The sequence below is a fragment of the Salvelinus alpinus genome, chromosome 11 (genome assembly GCF_045679555.1).
Source record: "Salvelinus alpinus chromosome 11, SLU_Salpinus.1, whole genome shotgun sequence".
NCBI classification, from domain to species: Eukaryota; Metazoa; Chordata; class Actinopteri; order Salmoniformes; family Salmonidae; genus Salvelinus; species Salvelinus alpinus.
The window spans coordinates 69,993,024-70,015,432 of record NC_092096.1 but is presented as its reverse complement, the minus strand read 5'-3'; the positions used below and the strand labels follow the sequence as shown (position 1 = coordinate 70,015,432).

The 22,409-nt window shown below is 49.7% G+C and overlaps 1 protein-coding gene across 1 annotated transcript in view; it reads right to left on the bottom strand.

Annotated features, from left to right (window-relative positions):
* Positions 1-660: 660 nt before the first annotated feature.
* The window catches only part of LOC139534723 (transmembrane protein 151A-like), a 27,818-nt gene continuing 6,069 nt past the window's right edge, over positions 661-22,409 (bottom strand). The window contains exons 2-6 of the mRNA XM_071334121.1: positions 18,076-18,293; positions 15,159-15,285; positions 9,336-9,467; positions 7,209-7,348; positions 661-6,961 (exon numbers count right to left, since the gene is read on the bottom strand). Of these exons, the coding sequence (XP_071190222.1) occupies positions 5,734-6,961; positions 7,209-7,348; positions 9,336-9,467; positions 15,159-15,285; positions 18,076-18,293 (1,845 nt within the window). The 3' untranslated portion in view covers positions 661-5,733. The remainder of the gene's footprint in view (positions 6,962-7,208; positions 7,349-9,335; positions 9,468-15,158; positions 15,286-18,075; positions 18,294-22,409) is intronic.

The window sequence follows — 22,409 nt, the reverse complement described above, 5'->3', positions numbered from 1 at the left end:
TGATTTTCCCATGATGTCAAGCAAAGAGGCACTGGGTTTGAAGGTAGGCCTTGAAATACATCCACAGGTACACCTCCAATTGACTCAAATTATGTCAATTAGCCTATCAGAAGCTTCTAAAGCCATGACATCATTTTCTGGAATTTTCTAAGCTGTTTAAAGGCACAGTCAACTTAGTGTATGTAAACTTCTGACCAACCGGAATTGTGATACAGTGAATTATAAGTGAAATAATCTGTCTATAAACAATTGTTGGAAAAATGACTTGTGTCATGCACAAAGTAGATGTCCTAACCGACTTGCCAAAACTATAGTTTGTTAACAAGAAATTTGTGGAGTGGTTGAAAACCGAGTTTCAATGACTCCAACCCAAGTGTATGTAAACTTCCGACTTCAACTGTACATGTACAGATTACCTCAACTAGCCTGTACCCCTGCACACTGACTCGGTACCGGTGCCCCCCGGTATACAGCCTCGTTATTCTTATTGTGTTACTTTTTATTATAGCCTACTTGATAAATATTCTCTTCTTTTTGAACTGCACTGTTGGTTAAGGGCTTGTCAGTAAGCATTTCACAGTAAAGTCTACAGTTGTTGTATTCAGCGCATGTGACTAATAAAGTTTTATTTGATTTGTGAATAACCACAAGGCAAAGCAATTATATCCTGGTATATCAAGCAGGTTGACTTTATTATTGGTAACAGTCGTCGTTATCAGCAGTACCACCAACATCGTTGTCATCACCGACATCGTTGTCATCACCGACATCGTTGACATCACCGACATCGTGGTGACATCACCGACATCGTTGTCATCACCGACATCGTTGTCATCACCGACATCGTTGACATCACCGACATCGTTGACATCACCGACATCGTTGACATCACCGACATCGTTGACATCACCGACATCGTTGTCATCACCAACATCACAGACATCACCAACATCGTTGACATCACCAACATCGTGGTGACATCACCTACATCGTGGTGACATCACCAACATCGTTGTCATCACCAACATCGTTGACATCGTTATCAGCAGTACCACATACATCATCACCATCAGAGGTATAGTAGCATATTCATGAAATTACATTTTTTTATCAGAAATATATAGAAGAGTTTTACTTTAGTTAGTGTGAATATAAGTGTTGATACCGGTGGGTATTAAAGTAAATACTGTATTGCTGTGTTAGACCATCCATTCATTCCATAGGAAAAGCTGCTGCTGGCGATTTAATTTCAGCCATTTTATATTACTTAGATCAGTAGTAACCTGATGTCTCGTGAGTCATGAAAGACATTTACCCAAACCGACTAGCTGGTCAGCACACACAAGATCTGGCTTGGAGATTAGTGGAAACCAACCTGGTCAAAATAATCTGTCATTTTAAAACACAGATCATAATCTGTCTGTCCCCTGTATTCCATGATGGTAATGACCAGTAGTAGAAGTAATATCCAGGATGGTAATGACCAGTAGTAGTAGTAATATCCAGGATGGTAATGACCAGTAGTAGAAGTAATATCCAGGATGGTAATGACCAGTAGTAGAAGTAATATCCAGGATGGTAATGACCAGTAGTAGAAGTAATATCCAGGATGGTAATGACCAGTAGTAGAAGTAATATCCAGGATGGTAATGACCAGTAGTAGAAGTAATATCCAGGATGGTACTGACCAGTAGTAGAAGTAATATCCAGGATGGTAATGACCAGTAGTAGAAGTAATATCCAGGATGGTAATGACCAGTAGTAGAAGTAATATCCAGGATGGTAATGACCAGTAGTAGAAGTAATATCATTAATAGTATCCTATATAGAGCAGAGCAGAATAATAACCGTTTAAAATATCAGGAGGAATCGTTTTTTGACTTGCCGCTTTTTGGGTCTGACACGGTGCCCGTTTTAAAAATCAAAATGTTCATCCAAGTTGCCCAAACTCTTTCGGCCATAACTGCAATTGGCCCCCTTCTCCCCTCTGAACTGCAAATGGCCCCCTTCTCCCCTCAGAACTGCAAATGGCCCCCTTCTCCCCTCAGAACTGCAAATGGCCCCCTTCTCCCCTCAGAACTGCAAATGGCCCCCTTCTCCCCTCAGAACTGCAAATGGCCCCCTTCTCCCCTCTGAACTGACACACCTCACAAAATAGTGATGTGTACAGCACTGGACTGTTACGATGACCGGAGAGTCTTACTGGATACAGTGTCATAAACCCATCGGAGACATTACAAAAACTACGTCAATGGTACCCTATACCCTATTCCTTATGTAGCCCACTATTTTTGGCCCTAGATGAGGAATACAGATGTTGCATCTTAATTTGAGCCAGTTTGCTACAACAGGAAAATAATCCTTGTGGATTATAATTAATGGAAATTTTTGTAAAGGGTTGTTAAAACATTTTCGTAAGGGGAAAAAAAATCAAGTCTTAGATTTCAAAGTGAAAATTAGAAAACTTCAGAAGCCTTGGGAACAGGGTGCCACCCTGGCCAAAAAGTAGTGCCCTATTTGTCTAGGGAATAGGGTGTGATTCGAAGATGGTCTTCATCGTAGTAATAATATAATTATCATTGTCAACCTGTCAACATTCGTGCTGCAATACAAAGACATTCCGACAGCGTAGCGATGACAACACAGCGACAAAATGGAACCAATGTTGCCTGCACATGTACGTGGCGACCAGTGTACGTGGCGACCAGCGTACGTGGCGACCAGCGTACGTGGCGACCAGCGTACGTGGCGACCAGCGTACGTGGCGACCAGCGTACGTGGCGACCAGCGTACGTGGCGACCAGCGAACGTGGCGACCAGTGTACGTGGCCAAGTGGTGATCTCATGGGAATGCACGTATATGTGTGTGTGATTTATCTTGCCACTGTTCTCAGAAAAAGACAGAGGCGACGTGTGAATATAACGACACCAAATCAAGGGGAAGACTCAGTCAGGGCAGTGTTTGTGAGCAAGGACCACACGCTGAAAAACCAGGTCATCCTCTGTTTGTGGTCAAGTTTGTCATTTAGTAGAATATAATTCTCTCTCTCTCTCTCATTGGCTAAACATTGGTGGGGCTAGGATCACAGCCCGTGCACCAGGACCACCTCAGATCGTCATAAAAACCACGAGGATCCAGTAATTCAACCATAGATCCATTTGATTACTGTCACGGGGAGGTTGGAGAGAGAGAAAGGGGGGAGCGGCTTGTAACTCAAGCCCAGTTCCTCACCTCGAACTCTGATGCAGACAGCGCAGTGAGTGATGGTGCCCTATTCCCAATATAGTGCCCTACTTTTGACCGGGGCCACATACCATATAAGGGGCAGTATACATACACATAGGGCTGTCCCATAGAGCCTCTGGTCAAAAGTAGTGCACTACTCAGGGAATAGGGTGTAATGTGAGACGCCAAGCAGGCAGATAGTGATAACGAGGCTATAGGAGGTCAGAGAGGAAGGATCAGATATCCTCCATTTTGTTTTGCTGTGCTGAAGAAGACAGGGTTCCAGTGTGATGGAAAATAGATAGCCTCCTATCTGTAGAGGTGACTGTGAACACACACACACACACACACACACACACACACACACACACACACACACACACACACACACACACACACACACACACACACACACACACACACACACACACACACACACACACACACACACACACACACAGTTTATAGAAGATCTGGTTCATGGTGGCACTCTCAGATGATTGGATGCTCTGTGTCCATGTCTGTCCATAGCATGTTGAGCTGTTTCCAGAATGTTCCATCTATCCCTCTCCTTCACAAGGTGGAGAATGGAACTCTCGTTCTCCATCTGTTCCGTGGAAGACAAGATAAAAAGAGGAATAGACATGCTCTGTTTTGTCTCCCCCCCCCCCCCCCTCCTCTTCTCCTCTGTCTCAAAAAAAGAGGAGATCCTAAGTGGTGGCGTCCGATGTCCCGTCGCTGATGGCGACATTCCGTACCCCGCAAACATATTTACCAGCCCTCTGGTTGACCTATTTCAGAGAAAGTTTTCCGGTCACTAAAATATGGACCAGGGTGTCACTTGGGAAACAGCCATCTTTTTATACAGTCACATACTCCTACAGTATCTGTCTCCTACAGTATCTGTCTCCTACAGTATCTGTCTCCTACAGTACCTGTGTCCTACAGTATCTGTCTCCTACAGTACCTGTCTCCTACAGTATCTGTCTCCTACAGTATCTGTCTCCTACAGTATCTGTCTCCTACAGTATCTGTCTCCTACAGTACCTGTCTCCTACAGTACCTGTCTCCTACAGTACCTGTCTCCTACAGTATCTGTCTCCTACAGTGTCTGTCTCCTACAGTATCTGTCTCCTACAGTATCTGTCTCCTACAGTATCTGTCTCCTACAGTGTCTGTCTCCTACAGTATCTGTCTCCTACAGTATCTGTCTCCTACAGTGTCTGTCTCCTACAGTGTCTGTCTCCTACAGTGTCTGTCTCCTACAGTACCTGTGTCCTACAGTACCTGTGTCCTACAGTACCTGTGTCCTACAGTACCTGTCTCCTACAGTGTCTGTCTCCTACAGTATCTGTCTCCTACAGTGTCTGTCTCCTACAGTATCTGTGTCCTACAGTATCTGTCTCCTACAGTATCTGTCTCCTACAGTATCTGTCTCCTACAGTATCTGTCTCCTACAGTATCTGTGTCCTACAGTACCTGTGTCCTACAGTACCTGTGTCCTACAGTACCTGTCTCCTACAGTATCTGTCTCCTACAGTGTCCTTGAAATCTGGAAAACAACATACTCGAACAATATCCTTGCATAGATATTGTATCTGGAAAACATTCCAATGTTCAGTCTATTGCCCCCATTTAAAACTACCCTCCATTTAAAACTACCCTCCATTTAAAACTACCCTCCATTTAAAACTACTCTCTCTCTCTCTCTCTCCCTCTCTCCCTCTTCCTCTCTCTCTCTCTCCCTCTCTCTATTTCTCTCCCTCATACTATTTTGGTCCTTTTCTGCAAGTCTTTTGGTCTGCATTTCTCTATCTCTGTCAAATGATCAGACCTCCCTCACTATCTCTGCCATATTATCAGACCTCCCTCACTATCTCTGTCATATTACCAGACCTCTCTCTATCTCTGTCATATTATCAGACCTCTCTCTATCTCTGTCAAATGATCAGACCTCCCTCACTATCTCTGCCATATTATCAGACCTCCCTCACTATCTCTGTCATATTACCAGACCTCTCTCTATCTCTGTCATATTATCAGACCTCTCTCTATCTCTGTCATATTATCAGACCTCTCTCTATCTCTGTCATATTATCAGACCTCTCTCTCTATCTCTGTCATATTATCAGACCTCTCTCTATCTCTGTCATATTATCAGACCTCTCTCTATCTCTGTCATATTATCAGACCTCTCACTATCTCTGTCATATTATCAGACCTCTCTCTATCTCTGTCATATTATCAGACCTCCCTCTCTATCTGTCATATTATCAGACCTCTATCTCTGTCATATTATCAGACATCTCTCTATCTCTGTCATATTATCAGACCTCCCTCTCTATCTGTCATATTATCAGATCTCTGTCATATTATCCCTCTCTTTCCAACATCCCCCATCCCCCTCTTTCTTGTCCTGTACTCATTGTCTCCCTTCATTCCTCTGCCAGACCATGACAACCACTCTATTTAAATGTGATCTCTTCTTTTAATCTCTTTGTTTTCTGTTAGTTTACTATTGTGTCCATCACATCATCTCCACCGTGGCAACTCTCCTCTCCGTGTACGATCAACACCGGGAAGAAAAACGCATCGTGATAAGACGGAGGTCTATCTCTCTCTCCCTCCCTCACTCCCTCATCCACCTCTCCTCTTCCTCCCTCCTGCTCTGCTTCCTCATCTCGCTCCTCCTCCTCCTGTTCTTCATCTCTCTCTCCTTCCAGCACTCCTCTATTCTCCTCATTTTCCTGACCCTGCCGGGACCCTAACCCCAGAAACCCTCCTCCTACTCCGTCCTCCCCACGTCCTCCTCCCACTCCTCCCCCCATACTACGAGAGTGAAGCAGACTCGCCGGTCTCGGCCGTGTTCCCCCTAGTCTCCCTAGAGAGAACCCACTACGACTCAATACTAACCTCCCCCCTCCTCCTCCTCCCCCCTGCCCTCCCCCTCCTCCCTGCCCTCCCCCGCCACCGCCTACGCCGTTCGCCCTCATCTCAGCCACCGTGCCGTTCAGTAGAGCTTGATTCCCTGTCGGGGCCCTTAGCCTGGACGGTAGGCTGGAGCTGGACGTGGTTCTCCGGCACCGGGGGCAGCTCTGGAGGACGTAAGCCGAAGAGAAGGCCACTGGGTGGGCCATACCAGCTGGGATGCCCCCCTGGATGGGGTCTGAGCCTGGAGCTCCGGGTGTGGAGGGGGTGGTGTTAGTTCCTCCTGTTCCACTAACTCCTCCATTACTCTCTCTCTCCAAGTCCATGAGAAGAGCTTCGGAATATGAAGGAACCATTTGCTGATTACAGCGAATGTGCCACTCCAGCTCCGTCATATCCACCGTGTTCACCCGCGATATCGCTCGGTAACTCGACCCGCCGTTGACACTCCTCTCTCCTCCCGTCGTTCCACCGTTCTCCGTCACTCCGTCCCTTACGCCGTCCTCACGGATCGTCTCCTCTCCGAACAGTTTCTCCACGTGGTAGTGTACGTACGCCGTGCGGTATTCCGACACGACCCGGAGCGGCCAGGAGAAGAGGAACACTGAGGCTAGCCAGAAGACCCGGGGTCGGGAATACCACGGTTGCCGGGTCGGGTCCGGGAACGCCAGGATATGCTCCCGGAAATCAACGTTCTTTAGATGCATCCCCTCCCGCGCTTCCATGTAATCGTCCAGACCCTCGTTGTCTCCGAAGAAGTGTGCTCGCTGGGTGAGGTATGCCGCCTCCGCACGGGCGCTGGCGAAACTGAAACGGAGGAACAATTGATTCACTGATTGATTCACTGACGGATTGGATTTCATAGCGCTTTTCCAGGAGCAGAAATCAGTCTCTCTCTCTCCCTCCCCCATCCTCTCTCTCCCTCTCTCCCTCCCCATTCCTCTCTCTCCCTCCCCCCGGGTGGGAAACTCAACTCACAAGAAAAGTATATTTTTCTGAATTTTCAACAATGCTTTGTAAATGAATATCTAGAATTCCAAATGTGCGTGTTCACCTGAAACACTTGGTGAAGCGTAGCCTGACAGCCGGGTGCTCCTGAAGTCCCTGGACCTCCTTGGAGACGTCTTTCACCCCGTGGCGACCGTAGTCAAACTCAGAGCTGGAGGCGTGGGTGTTAACCCTCTCATGATACACCTGTGACAGAGGGACAAGTTACAGGGGTAATGTAGAGGGGTTACAGAGAGATGGGTTACAGGGGTAATGTAGAGGGGATAGAGAGAGACAGGTTACAGGGGTAATATAGAAGGGTTATAGAGAGATAGGTTACAGGGGTAATGTAGAGGGGTTACAGAGAGACGGGTTACAGGGGTAATGTAGAGGGGTTATAGAGGGACAGGTTACAGGGGTAATGTAGAGGGGTTATAGAGGGACATGGTTAATGTAGAGGGGTTACAGAGAGACGGGTTACAGGGGTAATGTAGAGGGGTTACAGAGAGACAGGTTACAGGGGAAATATTGTAGGGGGTAGAGAGAGACAGGTTACCGTAGTAATATTGTAGGGGGTAGAGAGAGACGGGTTACAGGGGTAATGTAGAGGGGTTATAGAGAGACGGGTTACAGGGGTAATGTAGAGGGGTTACAGAGAGACAGGTTAACAGGGATAATATTGTAGGGGGTAGAGAGAGACAGGTTACAGGGGAAATATTGTAGGGGGTAGAGAGAGACAGGTTACAGGGGAAATATTGTAGGGGGTAGAGAGAGACAGGTTACAGGGGTAATGTAGAGGGGTTACAGAGAGAGACAGGTTACAGGGGTAATGTAGAGGGGGTAGAGAGAGACAGGTTACAGGGGTAATATAGAGGGGGTAGAGAGAGACAGGTTACAGGGGAAATATTGTAGGGGGTAGAGAGAGACAGGTTACCGTAGTAATATTGTAGGGGGTAGAGAGAGACAGGTTACAGGGGTAATATTGTAGGGGGTAGAGAGAGACAGGTTACAGGGGTAATATAGAGGGGTAGAGAGAGACAGGTTACAGGGGTAATGTAGAGGGGGTAGAGAGAGACAGGTTACAGGGGTAATATTGTAGGGGGTAGAGAGAGACAGGTTACAGGGGAAATATTGTAGGGGGTAGAGAGAGACAGGTTACAGGGGAAATATTGTAGGGGGTAGAGAGAGACAGGTTACAGGGGTAATGTAGAGGGGTTACAGAGAGAGACAGGTTACAGGGGTAATGTAGAGGGGGTAGAGAGAGACAGGTTACAGGGGTAATATAGAGGGGGTAGAGAGAGACAGGTTACAGGGGAAATATTGTAGGGGGTAGAGAGAGACAGGTTACCGTAGTAATATTGTAGGGGGTAGAGAGAGACAGGTTACAGGGGTAATATTGTAGGGGGTAGAGAGAGACAGGTTACAGGGGTAATATAGAGGGGTAGAGAGAGACAGGTTACAGGGGTAATGTAGAGGGGGTAGAGAGACAGGTTACAGGGGTAATATTGTAGGGGTAGAGAGAGACAGGTTACAGGGGAAATATAGAGGGGGTAGAGAGAGACAGGTTACAGGGGAAATATTGTAGGGGAGAGAGAGACAGGTTACAGGGGTAATGTAGAGGGGTAGAGAGACAGGTTACAGGGGTAATATAGAGGGGGTAGAGAGAGACAGGTTACAGGGGTAATATAGAGGGGGGAGAGAGAGACAGGTTACAGGGGTAATATAGAGGGGTTATAGAGAGAGACAGGTTACAGGAGTAATATAGAGGGGTAGAGAGAGACAGGTTACAGGGGTAATATTGTAGGGGAGAGAGAGACAGGTTACAGGGGTAATGTAGAGGGGTAGAGAGAGACAGGTTACAGGGGTAATATTGTAGGGGGTAGAGAGAGACAGGTTACAGGGGAAATATTGTAGGGGGTAGAGAGAGACAGGTTACAGGGGAAATATTGTAGGGGGTAGAGAGAGACAGGTTACAGGGGTAATATAGAGGGGGTAGAGAGAGACAGGTTACCGTAGTAATGTTGTAGTGTAATTGAACTCAGAGCTGGAGGTGTGGGTTTTCACGACTTCCTGCTAACCTGTGTGTGTGTGTGTGTGTGTGTGTGTGTGTGTGTGTGTGTGTGTGTGTGTGTGTGTGTGTGTGTGTGTGTGTGTGTGTGTGTGTGTGTGTGTGTGTGTGTGTGTGTGTCCTTACCTGTGTAGTGGTATAAGCGTCTCCGTTGCGATACCTGGTCACCTGTCTGGTCCGTCTGACGTAGTGGTAACTGATGGCCTTCCACCAGATACAGGGAGTGGCCTGCTGAAGCTTTGTGACACGCTCATACACCTGGGGACACACACACACACACACACACACACACACACACACACACACACACACACACACACACACACACACACACACACACACACACACACACACACAGTCAGTCTCCCCAACTCACCTGGATACACAGTCAGTCTCCCCATCTCACCTGGATACACAGTCAGTCTCCCCAACTCACCTGGACACACAGTCAGTCTCCCCAACTCACCTGGACACACAGTCAGTCTCCCCATCTCACCTGGACACACAGTCAGTCTCCCCACCTCACCTGGACACACAGTCAGTCTCCCCACCTCACCTGGATACAGTCAGTCTCCCCACCTCACCTGGACACACAGTCAGTCTCCCCACCTCACCTGGATACACAGTCAGTCTCCCCACCTCACCTGGATACAGTCAGTCTCCCCATCTCACCTGGACACACAGTCAGTCTCCCCACCTCACCTGGACACACAGTCAGTCTCCCCACCTCACCTGGATACAGTCAGTCTCCCCATCTCACCTGGACACACAGTCAGTCTCCCCACCTCACCTGGACACACAGTCAGTCTCCCCACCTCACCTGGATACAGTCAGTCTCCCCATCTCACCTGGACACACAGTCAGTCTCCCCATCTCACCTGGACACACAGTCAGTCTCCCCACCTCACCTGGACACACAGTCAGTCTCCCCATCTCACCTGGACACACAGTCAGTCTCCCCACCTCACCTGGACACACAGTCAGTCTCCCCACCTCACCTGGACACACAGTCAGTCTCCCCAACTCACCTGGACACACAGTCAGTCTCCCCATCTCACCTGGACACACAGTCAGTCTCCCCATCTCACCTGGACACACAGTCAGTCTCCCCACCTCACCTGGACACACAGTCAGTCTCCCCACCTCACCTGGACACACAGTCAGTCTCCCCATCTCACCTGGACACACAGTCAGTCTCCCCAACTCACCTGGACACACAGTCAGTCTCCCCATCTCACCTGGATACAGTCAGTCTCCCCATCTCACCTGGACACACAGTCAGTCTCCCCATCTCACCTGGACACACAGTCAGTCTCCCCATCTCACCTGGACACACAGTCAGTCTCCCCATCTCACCTGGACACACAGTCAGTCTCCCCACCTCACCTGGACACACAGTCAGTCTCCCCACCTCACCTGGACATACAGTCAGTCTCCCCACCTCACCTGGATACAGTCAGTCTCCCCACCTCACCTGGATACAGTCAGTCTCCCCACCTCACCTGGATACAGTCAGTCTCCCCACCTCACCTGGATACAGTCAGTCTCCCCACCTCACCTGGATACAGTCAGTCTCCCCAACTCACCTGGACACACAGTCAGTCTCCTCAACTCACCTGGATACAGTCAGTCTCCCCATCTCACCTGGACACACAGTCAGTCTCCCCACCTCACCTGAACACACAGTCAGTCTCCCCACCTCACCTGGACACACAGTCAGTCTCCCCACCTCACCTGGATACAGTCAGTCTCCCCAACTCACCTGGACACACAGTCAGTCTCCCCACCTCACCTGGACACACAGTCAGTCTCCCCACCTCACCTGGACACACAGTCAGTCTCCCCAACTCACCTGGACACACAGTCAGTCTCCCCACCTCACCTGGACACACAGTCAGTCTCCCCACCTCACCTGGACACACAGTCAGTCTCCCCACCTCACCTGGACACACAGTCAGTCTCCCCACCTCACCTGGATACAGTCAGTCTCCCCAACTCACCTGGACACACAGTCAGTCTCCCCACCTCACCTGGACACACAGTCAGTCTCCCCACCTCACCTGGACACACAGTCAGTCTCCCCAACTCACCTGGACACACAGTCAGTCTCCCCACCTCACCTGGACACACAGTCAGTCTCCCCACCTCACCTGGACACACAGTCAGTCTCCCCACCTCACCTGGATACAGTCAGTCTCCCCACCTCACCTGAACACACAGTCAGTCTCCCCAACTCACCTGAACACACAGTCAGTCTCCCCACCTCACCTGAACACACAGTCAGTCTCCCCACCTCACCTGGACACACAGTCAGTCTCCCCAACTCACCTGGACACACAGTCAGTCTCCCCACCTCACCTGGACACACAGTCAGTCTCCCCACCTCACCTGGACACACAGTCAGTCTCCCCAACTCACCTGGACACACAGTCAGTCTCCCCACCTCACCTGGACACACAGTCAGTCTCCCCAACTCACCTGGACACACAGTCAGTCTCCCCACCTCACCTGGACACACAGTCAGTCTCCCCATCTCACCTGAACATACAGTCAGTCTCCCCACCTCACCTGAACACACAGTCAGTCTCCCCACCTCACCTGGACACACAGTCAGTCTCCCCACCTCACCTGGACACACAGTCAGTCTCCCCACCTCACCTGGATACAGTCAGTCTCCTCAACTCACCTGAACACACAGTCAGTCTCCTCAACTCACCTGAACACACAGTCAGTCTCCCCAACTCACCTGGATACACAGTCAGTCTCCCCAACTCACCTTGATACACAGTCAGTCTCCTCAACTCACCTGGATACACAGTCAGTCTCCCCACCTCACCTGGATACAGTCAGTCTCCCCACCTCACCTGGACACACAGTCAGTCTCCCCAACTCACCTGAACACACAGTCAGTCTCCCCATCTCACCTGAACACACAGTCAGTCTCCTCAACTCACCTGGATACACAGTCAGTCTCCCCACCTCACCTGGATACAGTCAGTCTCCCCACCTCACCTGGATACACAGTCAGTCTCCCCAACTCACCTGAACACACAGTCAGTCTCCCCACCTCACCTGGACACAGAGTCAGTCTCCCCATCTCACCTGGACACACAGTCAGTCTCCTCAACTCACCTGGATACAGTCAGTCTCCCCAACTCACCTGAACACACAGTCAGTCTCCCCACCTCACCTGAACACACAGTCAGTCTCCCCACCTCACCTGAACACACAGTCAGTCTCCCCACCTCACCTGGACACACAGTCAGTCTCCCCACCTCACCTGGATACAGTCAGTCTCCCCAACTCACCTGGACACACAGTCAGTCTCCCCACCTCACCTGGACACACAGTCAGTCTCCCCACCTCACCTGGACACACAGTCAGTCTCCCCAACTCACCTGGACACACAGTCAGTCTCCCCACCTCACCTGGACACACAGTCAGTCTCCCCACCTCACCTGGATACAGTCAGTCTCCCCACCTCACCTGAACACACAGTCAGTCTCCCCAACTCACCTGAACACACAGTCAGTCTCCCCACCTCACCTGAACACACAGTCAGTCTCCCCACCTCACCTGGACACACAGTCAGTCTCCCCAACTCACCTGGACACACAGTCAGTCTCCCCACCTCACCTGGACACACAGTCAGTCTCCCCACCTCACCTGGACACACAGTCAGTCTCCCCAACTCACCTGGATACAGTCAGTCTCCCCACCTCACCTGGACACACAGTCAGTCTCCCCACCTCACCTGGACACACAGTCAGTCTCCCCAACTCACCTGGACACACAGTCAGTCTCCCCACCTCACCTGGACACACAGTCAGTCTCCCCATCTCACCTGAACATACAGTCAGTCTCCCCACCTCACCTGGACACACAGTCAGTCTCCCCACCTCACCTGGACACACAGTCAGTCTCCCCACCTCACCTGGACACACAGTCAGTCTCCCCAACTCACCTGGATACACAGTCAGTCTCCCCAACTCACCTTGATACACAGTCAGTCTCCTCAACTCACCTGGATACACAGTCAGTCTCCCCACCTCACCTGGATACAGTCAGTCTCCCCACCTCACCTGGACACACAGTCAGTCTCCCCAACTCACCTGAACACACAGTCAGTCTCCCCATCTCACCTGAACACACAGTCAGTCTCCTCAACTCACCTGGATACACAGTCAGTCTCCCCATCTCACCTGGATACAGTCAGTCTCCCCACCTCACCTGGATACACAGTCAGTCTCCCCAACTCACCTGAACACACAGTCAGTCTCCCCACCTCACCTGGACACAGAGTCAGTCTCCCCATCTCACCTGAACACACAGTCAGTCTCCCCATCTCACCTGGATACAGTCAGTCTCCCCACCTCACCTGGATACAGTCAGTCTCCCCAACTCACCTAGACACCCCAAGTCAGTCTCCCCACCTCACCTGGACACACAGTCAGTCTCCCCAACTCACCTGGACACACAGTCAGTCTCCCCAACTCACCTGAACACACAGTCAGTCTCCCCACCTCACCTGAACACACAGTCAGTCTCCCCACCTCACCTGGACACACAGTCAGTCTCCCCATCTCACCTGGACACACAGTCAGTCTCCCCACCTCACCTGGACACACAGTCAGTCTCCCCATCTCACCTGGACACACAGTCAGTCTCCCCACCTCACCTGGACACACAGTCAGTCTCCCCATCTCACCTGGATACACAGTCAGTCTCCCCACCTCACCTGGATACAGTCAGTCTCCTCAACTCACCTGAACACACAGTCAGTCTCCCCACCTCACCTGAACACACAGTCAGTCTCCCCACCTCACCTGGATACAGTCAGTCTCCCCATCTCACCTGGACACACAGTCAGTCTCCCCACCTCACCTGGACACACAGTCAGTCTCCCCACCTCACCTGGACACACAGTCAGTCTCCCCAACTCACCTGAACACACAGTCAGTCTCCCCAACTCACCTGAACACACAGTCAGTCTCCCCAACTCACCTGAACACACAGTCAGTCTCCCCAACTCACCTGGACACACAGTCAGTCTCCCCACCTCACCTGGATACACAGTCAGTCTCCCCATCTCACCTGGACACACAGTCAGTCTCCCCAACTCACCTGGACACACAGTCAGTCTCCCCACCTCACCTGAACACACAGTCAGTCTCCCCAACTCACCTGGATACACAGTCAGTCTCCCCATCTCACCTGAACACACAGTCAGTCTCCCCAACTCACCTGGACACACAGTCAGTCTCCCCACCTCACCTGGATACACAGTCAGTCTCCCCATCTCACCTGGACACACAGTCAGTCTCCCCAACTCACCTGGACACACAGTCAGTCTCCCCACCTCACCTGGACACACAGTCAGTCTCCCCACCTCACCTGGACACACAGTCAGTCTCCCCAACTCACCTGGATACACAGTCAGTCTCCCCATCTCACCTGAATACACAGTCAGTCTCACCACCTCACCTTGATACACAGTCAGTCTCCCCAACTCACCTGAACACACAGTCAGTCTCCCCATCTCACCTGGATACACAGTCAGTCTCCCCACCTCACCTGGATACAGTCAGTCTCCCCAACTCACCTGGACACACAGTCAGTCTCCCCACCTCACCTGGACACACAGTCAGTCTCCCCATCTCACCTGGATACACAGTCAGTCTCCCCACCTCACCTGGATACAGTCAGTCTCCCCAACTCACCTGGACACACAGTCAGTCTCCCCACCTCACCTGAACACACAGTCAGTCTCCCCAACTCACCTGGATACACAGTCAGTCTCCCCAACTCACCTGGATACACAGTCAGTCTCCCCAACTCACTCTACTATACACCCCTTGCCCACTTAACCAAAGCCAATTAGATTTCCCCCAAAATAACAAAAGATAGGGACACACAATGAGAGTCTCAACCAAAGTCAAAGTCACGTACCTCTGCCGTCTCCGCGTGAGCCAAAATGGCGGTCTTGGAGTAACAGTGCCAGCACTCCACCAGATACACCACGTACAACATAGCTAGGAAGGCTAGAGGGATATACACATAACCACTGGAACATGGGCTGTTAGAGGGGGGGGAGAGGAGGAGGAGGGGGGAGGGAGAGAGAGAGGAGGGGGGAGGGAGAGAGAGAGAGGAGGGGGGAGAGAGAGAGGAGGAGGGGGGAGGGAGAGAGAGGAGGGGGGAGGGAGGGAGAGAGAGGAGGGGGAGGGAGAGAGAGGAGGAGGGGGAGGGAGAGAGAGGAGGGGGGAGGGAGAGAGAGGAGGGGGGAGGGAGAGAGAGAGAGGAGGAGGGGGGAGGGAGAGAGAGAGGAGGGGGGAGGGAGAGAGAGGAGGAGGGGGAGGGAGAGAGAGGAGGAGGGGGGAGGGAGAGAGAGGAGGAGGGGGGAGGGAGAGAGAGGAGGAGGGGGGAGGGAGGGAGAGAGAGGAGGAGGGGGAGGGAGAGAGAGAGGAGGGGGAGGGAGAGAGAGGAGGGGGAGGGAGAGAGAGGAGGAGGGGGAGGGAGAGAGAGGAGGAGGGGGGAGGGAGAGAGAGGAGGAGGGGGGAGGGAGAGAGAGAGGAGGGGGGAGGGAGAGAGAGGAGGGGGGAGGGAGAGAGAGGAGGGGGGAGGGAGGGAGAGAGAGGAGGAGGGGGGAGGGAGAGAGAGGAGAGGGGAGGGAGAGAGAGGAGGGGGGAGGGAGAGAGAGGAGGGGAGGGAGAGAGAGGAGGGGGGAGGGAGAGAGAGAGAGGGGGGGGAGGGAGAGAGAGGAGGAGGGGGAGGGAGAGAGAGGAGGAGGGGGGAGGGAGAGAGAGGAGGAGGGGGGAGGGAGAGAGAGGAGGAGGGGGGAGGGAGGGAGAGAGAGGAGGAGGGGGAGGGAGAGAGAGAGGAGGGGGGAGGGAGAGAGAGAGGAGGGGGGAGGGAGAGAGAGGAGGAGGGGGAGGGAGAGAGAGGAGGAGGGGGGAGGGAGAGAGAGGAGGAGGGGGGAGGGAGGGAGAGAGAGGAAGGGGGAGGGAGAGAGAGGAGGAGGGGGGAGGGAGAGAGAGAGGAGGAGGGAGGGAGAGAGAGGAGGAGGGGGAGGGAGGGAGGGAGAGAGGAGGGGGGAGGGAGAAGAGGAGGGGGAGGAAGGGAGAGAGAGGAGGGGGGAGAGAGAGAGAGGAGTGGGGAGGGGAGGGAGAGAGAGGAGGAGGGGGGAGGGAGAGAGAGGAGGAAGGGGAGGGAGAGAGAGAGAGGAGGGGGGAGAGAGAGAGAGGAGGAGGGAGGGAGAGAGAGGAGGAGGGGGGAGGGAGAGAGAGGAGGAGGGGGAGGGAGAGAGAGGAGGAGGGGGAGGGAGAGAGAGAGAGGAGGAGGGGGGAGGGAGAGAGAGAGAGGAAGGGGGAGGGAGAGAGAGGAGGGGGGAGGGAGAGAGAGAGAGAGAGGGAGGGGGGAGAGAGAGAGAGGAGGAGGGAGGAGAGAGAGGAGGGAGAGAAAGGAGAGGGAGAGAGAGAGGAGGGGGGAGGGAGAGAGAGAGAGGAGGGGGAGAGAGGGGGGGAGAGAGAGGAGGGGGAGGGAGGGAGAGAGAGGATGGGGGAGAAAGAGGAGGAGGAGGGAGGGAGAGAGAGAGAGAAAGGTCATGTTCATACAAACACAATCAAACTTTATTTAAAAACAGGTCCACCACGTAGAGCAGGGTTAAAGATAATTTATGCTTGATCCGGAAAATGTGTTCGGAGGCTCCATATGGATGGTGTGACGGAATTGTGGAGCCTCTGGAGGCACGCAGAGGCCAAACTGAGCTCTGTACCGCATCGCCGTGCGCCGCCCAAATGTTGTAACAATGCGGAGGGCTCCGTATAGCTCCGGCATTGACATGATTGGTTGACGGTAGGTGGGGGCGGGAAGTATGAATGCCATGACTTCGATTGAGGCCGTATCGCAGGAAATGCTGTACAGCCACTGCAGATATCAGATTGACCATGCAGAGGCTTTTAGGAATGTACAGAGAGCCTCTTGAACTGGATGGAGGATACAAACACAATTCAACTTGAATTTAACTTTATTTAAAAAAGAATGTAACTTTATTTAAAAGAGAATTTAACTTTATTTAAAGTGCATTTAACTTCATTTAAAAGAGAATTTAACTTTATTTAAAAGAGAATTTAACTTTATGTAAAGTGTATTTAACTTTATGTAAAGTGTATTTAACTTTATGTAAAGTGTATTTAACTTTATGTAAAGTGTATTTAACTTTATGTAAAGTGTATTTAACTTTATGTAAAGTGTATTTAACTTTATTTAAAGTGTATTTAACTTTATGTAAAGTGTATTTAACTTTATTTGAAGAGAATTTAACTTTATTTAAAGTGTATTTAACTTTATGTAAAGTGTATTTAACTTTATTTAAAGTGTATTTAACTTTATGTAAAGTGTATTTAACTTTATTTAAAGTGTATTTAACTTTATCTAAAAAGGATTTAACTTTATTTAAAGAGAATTTAACTTTATGTAAAGTGAATTTAACTTTATGTAAAGTGTATTTAACTTTATGTAAAGTGTATTTAACTTTATGTAAAGTGTATTTAACTTTATGTAAAGTGTATTTAACTTTATTTAAAGTGTATTTAACTTTATGTAAAGTGTATTTAACTTTATTTAAAGTGTATTTAACTTTATTTAAAACCCCATTAACACTTATTTACAGCAGTAAAAATAACACAATAAAAGCGATAAACAAACAACCAAAGCAACAAACCAGAAGAATAAATTAACATAAAACACAAAGGGGGTATTAAATTAGAAAAGGTAGATTCCCTGAAGAACATTTGTTGAAGATTTTCTGTATTTTTTTTTTTAGGCTAGTGGGAGACGACTAACGTAAACGTAACACACACTAACTAACCTGTCGAGGTGTAGTTGAGGCAAGTCAGGGAAGGCGGCGGTAGTGCCAGCCGTAGCCGAGACGACCACGTGCTCCCCGGAGCCCAGGACAGGCACACGGCAGACTGCACACCAACCCAGCATGGCGAAACACCCGTACATGAGAAGAGTCAAGAAGAGGCACTTCCAGTGGGACTCACGACACAGAGAGGCAGCGAAGGACTGCTGGAGGGGACGCTGCTGTTAGGAGGGAGGGGGGACAAAGTAAATAGCAAGTTCCCTTCTATTGCAGTGTCATATCACAACAATAGCGATACTGCCCTACCAAGCAAAAAGGCAGGAACTGCTCATAGCGTGGAACTGAGAAAAAAGGGCTTTTATTTACCTCGGTTTCACAGTAACTTTATCCAGTTACTGCTAACATGACCCCCATTTTCTCCAAAAACGCAACACAATAGAGGCAGGATACTTGTCCATATGATTTAAACATGTATTTAAAGTAGCAAAAAATTACATTAACTTATTTTCGACCAAATTAGCTTTTTGCTCGGTAGGGCAGAATAGATCTCTGTGAGTGATAATGTTGTAATCCCTCATAAACCAGAGATTACCGCAACAGACACTGGTGTTATGTTAGAGAGGGAGGAGGGAGGAGGGGTACTCATTATTCAAATATCACATCAACACACAATGATAATGTTGTAATCCCTCATTAAGCCCAAAACAATTACAGGACAGAGTGAAGGTTAGAGTCATTATTCCCCCCCCCCCCCCACCTCTTCTATCTGTGTTTCTCTGTGTCTCCTGGGGGGTGACAGAGTCCATTTCCTGAGTATGTAACTTTAGATGCTCCAGCAACACACAACATATAGTCATGGTGTGTGTGTGTGTGTGTGTGTGTGTGTGTGTGTGTGTGTGTGTGTGTGTGTGTGTGTGTGTGTGTGTGTGTGTGTGTGTGTGTGTGTGTGTGTGTGTGTGTGTGTGTGTGTGTGTGTGTGTACACAACGTAGTTATCAGCCACAGTCACCAATACTCACATATTGGAGGAAGGGTATCTGGTGTGATTAAATGCAGGGCTGGATTGAAACCCTGCACATATATCAATCTCACTCAGAAATGACAACATAGTTAGCCATGTGGCTCACAAAACACTCAGAGTCCACAGATCTGACATTTGCTGTGTGTGTGTTTGCGTGTGTGCAATCATCCAGGTGTTGAGAAGGTTCTAATGGGAACCTCTGTTCATAATGTGGTCGATAAGGGTCAGGTGCCATTGTTGCTAAGGGCCAGGTGCTGCCGGCGCTAACGGCCAGGTGATGCCATCGCTAAGTACCAGGTGATGCGGTCACTAAGGGCCAGGTAATGCGGTCACTAAGGGCCAGGTGGGGGGTCGCTAAGGGCCAGGTGATGGGGTCGCTAAGGGCCAGGTAATGCGGTCGCTAAGGGCCAGGTAATGCAGTCGCTAAGGGCCGGGTAATTCAGTTGCTAAGGGCCGGGTTGTGGGGTCGCTAAGGGCCAGGTAATGCAGTCGCTAAGGGCCAGGTGATGGGGTCGCTAAGGGCCAGGTATTGCGGTCACTAAGGGCCAGGTATTGGGGTCGCTAAGGGCCAGGTATTGCGGTCACTAAGGGCCAGGTAGAAACATTAGAAGTAGTGCAATATTTAGATGTTAACCACTTACCCTGACCCTAACCTTAACTTGTATCTAGTCTTACCCTGACCCTAACCTTAACTTGTATCTAGTCTTACCCTAACCCTAACTTGTATCTAGTCTTACCCTGACCCTAACCTTTAACTTGTATCTAGTCTTACCCTGACCCTAACCTTTAACTTGTATCTAGTCTTACCTGACCCTAACCTTAACTTGTATCTAGTCTTACTCTGACCCTAACCTTAACTTGTATCTAGTCTTACCTGACCCTAACCTTAACTTGTATCCCTTGTAACCCTAGATTAAGGATAAATTACTCATATACCATCCCAACAGTTCTGGCGTGGTCATCTGGTAACCACCAAAAAACAGAAGCCTCCAATGACCTAAAAGTGCATGGCTGCTGTGTGTGTGTGTGTGTGTGTGTGTGTGTGTGTGTGTGTGTGTGTGTGTGTGTGTGTGTGTGTGTGTGTGTGTGTGTGTGTGTGTGTGTGTGTGTGTGTGTGTGTGTGTGTGTGTGTGTGTTGAATACAGTATAGTATCCTTCATTGCCTTATCTATCCATCATGAGCTAAGTGCACTAGCACAGACATGCACAAACGCACAAACGTACAAACGCACACTCTCTAAGTGCTTGTTATAAAAACCCACTTTCCCACAGCAGAGATGTCATATGTTCATGCTGCTACGAACAGAGTGAATTATTTAAACACAACCACGCTCTCCCAGACCTATCCCAATCTGACTGACATCTAGCAGTGAGATACACAGTACTGGAATGTACTGTGTTGTGTAATACTGAAGACAACGGGTGGTCTCTCTCACTCTCTTACTGCGGGAAGAGAGACAGAGAGAGAGAGAGAAAGACAGAGAGACAGAGAGAGAGAGACAGAGAGAGAGAAACAGAGAGAGACAGAGACAGAGACAGACAGACAGACAGACAGACAGACAGACAGACAGACAGACAGACAGACAGACAGACAGACAGACAGACGTTTGACATCGATGTGTTTGTGTTGTCTTGGTTATGTTGTTGTCTTGATTATGTTGTTGTCTTGGTTATGTTGTTGTCTCAGTTATGTTGTTGTCTCGGTTATGTTGTTGTTTCGGTTATGTTGTTGTCTTGGTTATGTTGTTGTCTTGGTTATATTGTTGTCTTGGTTATGTTGTTGTCTCGGTTATGTTGTTGTGTGTGTGTGTCTTGATTATGTTGTTGTCTAGGTTATGTTGTTGTCTCGGTTATGTTGTTGTCTCGGTTATGTTGTTGTCTCGGTTATGTTGTTGTCTTGATTATGTTGTTGTCTCGGTTATGTTGTTGTCTCGGTTATGTTGTTGTCTGGGTTATGTTGTTGTCTCGGTTATGTTGTTGTCTCGGTTATGTTGTTGTCTTGATTATGTTGTTGTCTCGGTTATGTTGTTGTCTCGGTTATGTTGTTGTCTGGGTTATGTTGTTGTCTCGGTTATGTTGTTGTCTCGGTTATGTTGTTGTCTCGGTTATGTTGTTGTCTGGGTTATGTTGTTGTCTCGGTTATGTTGTTGTCTCGGTTATGTTGTTGTCTCGGTTATGTTGTTGTCTGGGTTATGTTGTTGTCTCGGTTATGTTGTTGTCTCGGTAATGTTGTTGTCTCGGTTATGTTGTTGTCTCGGTTATGTTGTTGTCTCGGTAATGTTGTTGTCTTGGTAATGTTGTTGTCTTGGTTATGGAGGGAGGGAGGAAACGACCGAATAGATGAAGAAGGAGAAAATGACACTAGTGCCCTCGCCAGATGTCCAGTCATCACAACTATACTTCCATTTCCTCTTCCTCTCTCTCTCCATGTCGCTCTCCCTCTCTTTCCTCTCTCTCCATCCTTCGCTCCAACCCTGCACTATGCAGACGCTAGCTGCAACAGCTCTGATAACTTGGCTCCACACACGTACACACTGTTTAACTGTCTCACTGCTGACTGGCATGAGCTTTCTGTGAGAGGTGCCGAAAATGAAGGGCATACTATACCTCTATCCATCTCCCCTCTCTCCATCCCCCTTCTCTCCATCCTCCCTCCCCTCTCCATCCCCCTCTCTCTCCCTCCCCCATCTCATCCCCCTCTCTCTCTCTCCATCCCCCTTCTCTCTCATCCCCCCTCTCTCCATCCCCCTTTCTCTCCACCCCCCTCTCTCTCCACCCCCCTCTCTCTCCATCCCCCTCTCTCTCCACCCCCCTCTCTCTCTCTCCATTCTCTCTCTGGCTCTCTTTCTATTGATCAGTCTATAAAAGGAACCAGAGAAAACTCAGAAAGCTGAAAGTGACAGAGAGAGGAGAGAGTAGGATAGTAGAGAGAGAGAGAGACCAGAAGAGAGAGTAGGATAGTAGAGAGAGAGACCAGAAGAGAGAGTAGGATAGTAGAGAGAGAGAGAGAGACCAGAAGAGAGAGTAGGATAGTAGAGAGAGAGAGAGAGAGAGAGAGAGACCAGAAGAGAGAGTAGGATGGTAGAGAGAGAAAGAGACCAGAAGAGAGAGTAGGATAGTAGAGAGAGAGAGACCAGAAGAGAGAGTAGGATAGTAGAGAGAGAGAGAGAGAGACCAGAAGAGAGAGTAGGATAGTAGAGAGAGAGAGACCAGAAGAGAGAGTAGGATAGTAGAGAGAGAGAGAGACCAGAAGAGAGAGTAGGATAGTAGAGAGAGAGAGAGAGAGAGACCAGAAGAGAGAGTAGGATAGTAGAGAG